Source organism: Amblyomma mixtum, unplaced genomic scaffold (assembly GCF_055824585.1).
Source record: "Amblyomma mixtum isolate Tamu unplaced genomic scaffold, ASM5582458v1 scaffold_13, whole genome shotgun sequence".
Taxonomy (NCBI): Eukaryota; Metazoa; Arthropoda; class Arachnida; order Ixodida; family Ixodidae; genus Amblyomma; species Amblyomma mixtum.
Window position 1 is genome coordinate 1,193,647 of NW_028317662.1, and position 8,231 is coordinate 1,201,877.

The following is an 8,231-nucleotide window of genomic DNA, read 5'->3' on the forward strand; positions in this document are numbered from 1 at the left end:
GTTGTATTTCACATAGGGACAAGACTGTTATTCCTCTGTACTTCACTCGAATGTAAGACCATGAAAATAGAAAGACGCCCTTTGTTGCCAGATGCCTGGTTAGTGCGCGCTTAACCAGCGCAGCAGTTGAAGCACATGCGTGTCTTATCTGGGGCACTACTCGGGACTAAAGCCGATTGGAGACAATAGTAGAAGTGGTTCTTATTATACTGGAGATGAAGGACTGTAGATACTTTCGGCTAGGATAACTGTTATCGCAAATGTCTGAGATTAAGGGCTTCCTGACGTTTACATTGCTAATGAAGGGTATTCGTTGTTGGTAGCTTTTCACTTCGCCTCTAATGTAGAAAGACAGTCAGATGTTCAAGATTGCGCCTTGTAGATCACAAGCCTGGCACGTTGACATCGCTCAACAACAAATAATTCAATGCATTTTGTTTTTTTTCCTTTTATTTGTTCATGTTGGGTTTATTTTTGGCGAACGCATATCACAGAGAGGTAACTGCGAACTGCATGCTATAATTATCTAAGGCAGTTTCTTTCGCATTCCTCCTGCTCTTGGAAATTGTTGCAGTTTGGGCAGCATCCTCCCCATTTGAAGGGCTCGCATTTCCTGGTCGTAGAGTTGAAATAGAACTTCGGCTCAAGCGCCCTGCACGGTCCAACTTTTTGAGGTTCCATGCAACCTGCATGGAAGAGCCACCATAATCTCGGTATAACTGCGCCACTCTGGTCATCAGCTTTCCCACACTTACACTTATTTGATTCACATCTCATTCTCCTTCTGCTCCATGGTAAGGCAGCATAACACCTTTACTTCAGAAAATCAGTTCGTGATATTTACAGCTGTGTGCCACTTCTCTGCAGTGACGCCATGTTCTTCTAACGAAATTTGAAATTGGCCGCTAATCTCACGTTTTTATTCCCCTCTGTTCCTTTTCATTAATGCGACAGAGTTTGAACACTTTTACAACATAAATTATAATATTCTGCGCTTGAAAATGCAGCTCGAAATGAACAAAACAATTTCGGGAGACATATTTCGTACATTTTATGAAGCTGAAAAACTTATTATCTGCTAAACATTATTTTGGCTTGAATGTTTGCAGTAGACGATACTTTTTTATTACGCGGCAGGTATCAACCAGCGATTTTGGCATATAATCTGGATGTGCGCAAAATGATATTCCGATTTTCTGTGTTTACCTGGGTCTCCGCATGGAAAGCATTGCGAGTCAAAAATTCTATTTCATGCTTCTCAAATAGCCTAATTCAAACTTGCCTTCACCTAAACTTGATTTCTTGGCAGCTGATTAATCAGTGTCAGATAAAGTCACTAGAAGTTGACAAACATAACAGGATTTAATTCACGACGTTTCGGTTTGAAGGCCAGCATTTTTCTAGTGTACTATATAAATATAAATATATATGCGTGGTCTGGTTAACAGCGCGAAAAAACAAGAACAAATAAATACAACACTCGCCGAGCGTTCGTCTTGTTTTTTGTGCCATCCTGTTTGGTTTTTCGCGCGGTTAAACCGCCAAGCTTGCCAAATACCCCAGCTTGGAATTTTTACTCATTATTTAAAGCAGGTGTCATACTAGCACATTTTCCTTCATGCTTCTTTGTTGAAAGTACCCTATGACACCAAAGAATTATGAATTTGGCACGGGATGTAATGATTCTGTGCCAGGCATGGCCGCTGTCAAGCTTTGGACCGTTATTTTTGATTATAAGTTCCACGCTCGAGTTCGTGGGACATCTTCTGCATTTAAAATGATTTGGAATGAAGGGTAAAGTTCTTTCTCAGCTCTTCTCAGCGCACACGAGCCAAAGTGTGAGCGAACTTCTTGTTTTGCCCTGAAACATTCTGAATAACCGGAACAGCAATTGTTACCTTGAGAAAATAAACCTGTGTGTTAAGTATAAACGATATTGCAGAAAAAATTAAAACTGGAACACATACCGTCTGGATAAGTGCAATTTGGAGGGTCCTCTGAAAGAAGATAATAATTACAGAGGTTACGTCTCTTTTTGTGTAATTAGTTGAAGCTCTGCATCGTACTGTGTTTGTAAACACATGAAATCTTTCTTAAAATTGAAAATTTCTCTAGTGATTTCAATATAAAGCAAGGGTACTTAGTAAGTGGACCGCATATTTTCCCATATATGTCAGCACCAATCACGTGCTTCAGACAAGTATGCTTTCGTGACTGGGGACTCTCGGGCTTGGCGAATATTAGCTGTAAGAGGAAGCTTGTTGTCCACGGATGCCTTGTGGTTGTCGCTAAGGAAACGTTAGCTTTAATTTGTTATTCTTGAAGGCAGAGCTTTAAATTATAAAAGGCCATATTGTAAGAGCACTTAATGCTGTGAGGAACACCTTATACTGCTATTTCTGAAGTGAAGATTTACATATATGTTTTCTAGGCGTGTGTCCGGGAAGGGGATGACTATTTTTGAAAAAGAGTTTTTGAGCAGAAAAAATAATTTTTTTTTTCGACATAGTAATACCAGTGTTCGCGGACGTAAAAAAAGAACAGGAATCATGCTACCTAGTAATCTGATGAACTAAATTCTAATATTCAATTCTTTAACTATTACCGATAGGCACTGATTGCAGTAAGAAATTTGTAGCCGGCCTTTAAAAAAAGCCATTGATACTATTGGCATTTCGAGTACGCGATTTACCCGGCACTGCGGCTCAACGAAATTTAGCTATATGGACTGGTTATGTACACTGGAGAAGTTGGTTTGAATGCATGGTTTTCGAAAGCGAATGTTTTTTGGAACGATGCAGCCAAATTCTGTTGAGCCACAGCGGCGAGTGTTATCGCGTTTTCGATATCATGAAAATTTATATGACCGTTACTAAAGGCTAGCTACAAATCGCTAGTTGATATACGGTGCCTGTAGGTAACAGTTCGAAGTTTACTTTTAGAATTTAATCTCTTTACTAGTTAACCAGACGCCTGTTTTTGTACTAGCGCCAACAACCGATATTACTATGCTAAAAAAGGTTCTCTTTACTTGAAAAAAAGTTTTAAAAATCACTGATCCCCTTCGTTGAAACAACTAGTATTTACACTGTGAGACAGAGCAACTTATAGGCGACGTTTCTCCTAACACCCAGTCTGTAATAGAAAGTCCCGTTATATTGAATCAGATTATCTTTTTAATGGGTTTGAAAGAGCACAGAAGTGTGAAAAGCAAAACCTGCAAATAGTAGCAAACGCCGAAAAAAGCACAGGTGGGAGAGATAAGCTCCGGGGGGGGGGGGGGGGAATTAAATACAGAGAAAGGAGTTGGAAGGCGGAGTCAGGGATTAGCAGTGGCTCGAGAAGACGAAACTGGATAGAATGAAGCCACAAGCGGCTAAAGTGTCGACGCTGCTCATAAGACACCGACGGCAGCGGATGAAAAACTGTCTCTGGCGGTATTTAATCGTTTCATTTGAGCGCATAGGCAAAAAGTGTTAACCATGTGACGAAATGCACGACATCCCCTAGAGAGAGAGCATGTGTCAGTGGTCAGTAAGAGACAGACACCGCCGGAATAAAAGTCTAGATGGTTGGTTGTCATGTCTTGCGCACAGAGAAACAGCGTGGAACAGATTTTGGAAGAAAAGGCATTGGTGGTCCTAGTGAGTTGGATACGCAGGATGCGACAAGCATTTCAGTTCACATGTTTTTTTCATGCTGTTTGTTCGGTGTAAACCTCATAAGGATTCATTCTGAGAGGATCCTCGAACAGAGACTTACATGGAGTTTGTATTTGTGGGACCGGCAACTAACTTCAACCTGTGTTCGACGAACACGGCACAGGATGCCGAGGGCGATGACACTAACGGAAACTTCACTAGACTGACATGTGTGTTTTTATGCATTCTTCAGTGCGCGTGTGCTTTCGAACATTTTCTGCTGTGCCTGGAGCTTGGCCACCGGACATATGTTCGCATAATGAGTTATCCCGCAACGCGCGTGCGCACGTGCCATTTTATAGCAATTCGGAATTTCTCGTTTGGTTTTAAGTTAGTTGCATTAAGCAGCCGTTTTCCAAACCCATGCAAAATATTATCTGAAACAATCATGTGCCACCCTGAAGAAGCGTGGTACCCAGTCGAAACAACAGTTGGCTGTGTTACACATGTAAATTTACAGGATGTTCGTCACCAGTGTGTACAGAGCAACCTAAAATAGCAGTTTATTGACCAAGTTAGTAACACAAACGACAAAATTTCTTAACACTACCAAGTCATGTGGAAAACAAACTGCCCGGCACTAAAAAGAACATTATGCTATATAATCATCAGGTGCATTTGCTCATTCCTAATGTATTTCTGCGTCGAGATATGGTTTCTCTCGCTGTGGCATCGGAAATATGAACAGAAACAGTGAGCCTATTTGCAGTAGAAAGCTGCAAACCGATGCTGCACAGATAGTCTACCCATTACTCCATATAAATGGTTTCACTCTGTTCCTTTGCAGAACCTGCCTTTGCCAATACGTTTTCAATGTTGTGTCGATTACCTGGGCTGCTTGGGAAAGCTTCTAACTTTCCAGAACCATATTTTTCAAAAACCGCTATGGCAAGTTGGAAATTTCTTTCTTTCCTCTACTTCTCAAAGCGCGATTTACCCTTTGGAAAAGAAAGAATTTTTAAGTGCCGAAAATTTTCCACCACAACATCTGCTATGAAGCAGTGTTCACTGAAGTGTACCATAGCCAGTACCATGGCATCGAGTTTTTCATACATTCTGCAGCTGCACTCCGTGAGACATTTACAAATGAATGCTTCTTCCCTGACGCGCCGCCTTTTCACTCAGGGGCGATGGATAACTGTTGGAGGCTGTTTTTGATCGCTTTTTCAATCCAGGTGGCAAAAACAACTGCAGGCTGAAGGACTTGCAGAGCTTGTAGCACAGTGCCATTAACATCTAAAATTCAATGTACATGCCACCATGGAATTGATTTATAGGGTATATGACCTATAGACATCCTTTTCTTCTCCGGAAGTCTGCATTTAGCTGCTCAGCGGGATTTAAGCTCGTATTGTACGCATGTTTTTGCATTATATTCTCTTATTTTCACAGCCTAGAGGTCGCAACGTGAAAGTCTTCTTAAACTCAGTAAGATGGCATCGGTACTGCGCAATAGAATGCACAAAAACAAGCAATACTTGAAGCCGAAAACGCCACTTCATCAACGATACGAAATTAGTTATTGGCTCATTACCTTTTATGCGCGTTTTTTCCAAATACATAGGCTTAACGTTAATTAAAATATTGATGATGCAATAAATTCTAGGAATATTGATTGCATCATCAATAATTTAATTAAGGTTAGGCCGATGTATTTGGCAAAAACGTGCGTAATAGATAATGAGCCAAGAACTAATTTCGTATTAATAATTAATCGCTTTATCGTGAACTTTTGCCACTTTTTAAGCGAAGCTTGTTTACACTCCTTAAAACTTTCTTTCCTTTTTACATTATGTCTAATGGCAAACATCTAGAATAAAAAATAAATTCCAGGATTATTCATTATTACAATTCTTTTTCTGTAAAATTGATATTTTAGCTTGCGTGGCCGCTTAATCATCTTAGTACTTATCTCTGTTTAAGCTTTCTTTTATCATTCCGGACCGTTGATCACACCAGAGACCCGCAACTGAGAAGCGGTATAAAATAGTTTGCTTTTATAGCAATCCTTCCTCTCTGATGGCTTATTCTTATCTTGTGAGAGAAATCATGTACTCATATGATCAGTGTTCTAAAAAGTTTTTCAGTGCTAATACTTTTAACAATTCCTGGCGTGAAATTTACTTTTTTCAAAATATTGACAAAATGCAAGCTACCAAAATAAAATCTTACCACAGGCTTGGCCGCATGCAAAGGCAGCGAGGAATGCCGACACAATGAATGAAGCGAGTATTGCGTTCATGGCTTCCAATGCGAGAATTCAACTTCCCAACTAAAAGCTCCATCTTTTATACGCTGAACGCGTATGCTTGTAAAAAAACAAGTAGCACATACCGGGAATTGAGCTAAAATATTTTTTTTTATGTACGGGATGCCTCCGCTCGCTTTTCGCACATGTGGATAGAATTTTTATCAGAGTGTTCTTTATGACGTTTGCGTACCACACATATAGACAGATGCAGCCAGTAGTCTTTCCGGCCAGCAGCAAAATGAGCAAAATGGAACAGGCATGTGCCTCCACAGCTTTTGCGGGAACTGAGCACTACTTTTATATCAGAGTTGCAGCTCTTGAAGTGATCGAAATATACCAGCGTTTCAGTAACACAGCCATTACTTTTTTCGCTGAAACGATTTTAGCCACGATGAGGTTCAGGGTCCAATCTAAGTAGAACCATTCTATACTGGTTCCCAAAGGCTTCGAACTAAAAGGCAAGTGAAGATTGCGCTACGCTCGTTGACAACGTGCCCGCTGCTCGGCAGCGTTTTGCTGCTCCGACGTCGCCTCTGCGCGTCTCAAAGGAAGCATGAAGCGCCGCGTAGCGTGTCTATGTTGGTGTGCGGCTTGGATACGATGGCTACAAGACTTTGCCATGCTCTGAAGGCATCACTGGGGGAAAGTGGCTGAAGTAAAGGCGCAAGTGGACGTGACAGTGTTTAATGCTCTTAACAAATAACTCTACTACATACGGCCAGCGCACTCGCTAGTGCGCCTCAACACAATCACATGGCAAATTCCCAGCATAGCATCAAAGCTCAACGCTGGAAGCTGGGGTTACAAAGAACAGCTGCTGTCATCGATCGACTAGCTCCCCAAATAATACAAGGGACTTGGTAGCTGGTGCCATCGCACATTCGGCCCCAGTTTTTTTTCTTTACTGCAGTCGAATTGGATTGGCTAGGCTGAACATAAGGATCGGTACGCAAAAGCAATCGAAACTCTAGGCATGGGCAGCAGACAAGGAAGTGATGAACAGGAAAACAATATAAATGAATGTGAAATGAATACGAACTGTAGGCGAAGTAATCTAAACAATCGTAAAAAAAAAATTGGTAAGGTTTTTCAGCACATAAACCGAGTAGATGTGCGAAAGCATGTGTTTAGACTGGCTGGCTCATGGCTTTGTTTTGCTGGGCCGTCGACAGGCCTGGCGACGATATTATTTATTTATTTATTTATTTATTGATACTGCAGGCCAATAAATTGGCCCTAGCAGGAGGGGGCAATACAGTAAAGAGTGTGACAATGCAAAAAACAAGAAAAACACGAACGAAAAAACGAAAAATAATGCTGGGCGTAGCAGTGTTACTCAATCAATACATTCTGACACCAGCACAATAACTAACAAAACATGAAGAGCGGCACATGTGAAATAACAAGCAGCGGGCAATTTTCACGCAAAACAACGGACCTGTTTTTTTGGGGAAAAAAAAAGGCATCACAGAGTGAAGAAGTTCGGAAAACATAGCAGATTACGAACAATGCTTTTGTTTCAGTTAGTTTATAGAAGAAAGATGTTTTTCCAGCTCTTCTGCAAAGCTTTGTGACTGCGATACCTCGACAGGTATAGAATTCCATTCGTGTATAGTACGCGGGAAGAAACTATTCATATGGGATTTTGTTTTAGAAAATATTGGCGTAAGTGAAAGGTTATGTCTGTGTCTTGTCCGGCGTGAAATTAGAGGTTTAACGCAATGAGGCCGCTGAAGTGCGCTTTTTCCATTTATAATGTTATGTGAAAATTGGAGACGACTTATCTTACGCCTGTTTTCCAAGTACAGTGTTGATCGAGCTTAATTTGAACTTATCTGTTCGCACTGCAGTTGGAAGTTGATGAAGGTCGCGATGTGAATGCACATGACGACAGTGGGTCGGAGTAGAATAGACGGCGTGCTCACGCACTGTTCTCCAGTTTTTCGGAAATAATGTGGAATACGCCATCCATTGCATTTTCAGGCAATAAAATCTCATTCTTCGAAGCCACAAACCCGCACCGCCATTTTTAATGTCATGCCCACCATTTCGTCTTTACACTTGCTCTTGTTGTAAATGTTTCACGTTATTCTCTTCATCGTTGGTTTTTATGCTTGCTCCCTCGCCATTTTACCGTGTTTTTTTGTTGCTACCATCTTCGCTTTCATTTTCCAGCTTTGGTTTTAGCTTCATTGCTGTTGTTAAGGCTAACGAGGCCGTCTCCTTTTTTCAGCAGTTGATGGGATGTGTTCCCTGTTTCTATGCCTCTGCTCTTTTTC

At 41.1% G+C, this 8,231-nt stretch overlaps 1 protein-coding gene across 1 annotated transcript; it reads right to left on the reverse strand.

Moving 5' to 3' along the window:
• Window positions 1–522: 522 nt before the first annotated feature.
• LOC149324850 (kunitz-like toxin PcKuz1) lies at window positions 523–5,943 on the reverse strand. Its single transcript, XM_089565236.1, has 3 exons — window positions 5,874–5,943; window positions 1,968–1,997; window positions 523–686 (listed from the first exon to the last, which is right to left on the reverse strand). Exons 1-3 carry the CDS (start codon window positions 5,941–5,943, stop codon window positions 523–525), a joined length of 264 nt encoding a protein of 87 aa, XP_089421362.1.
• Window positions 5,944–8,231: the final 2,288 nt, after the last annotated feature.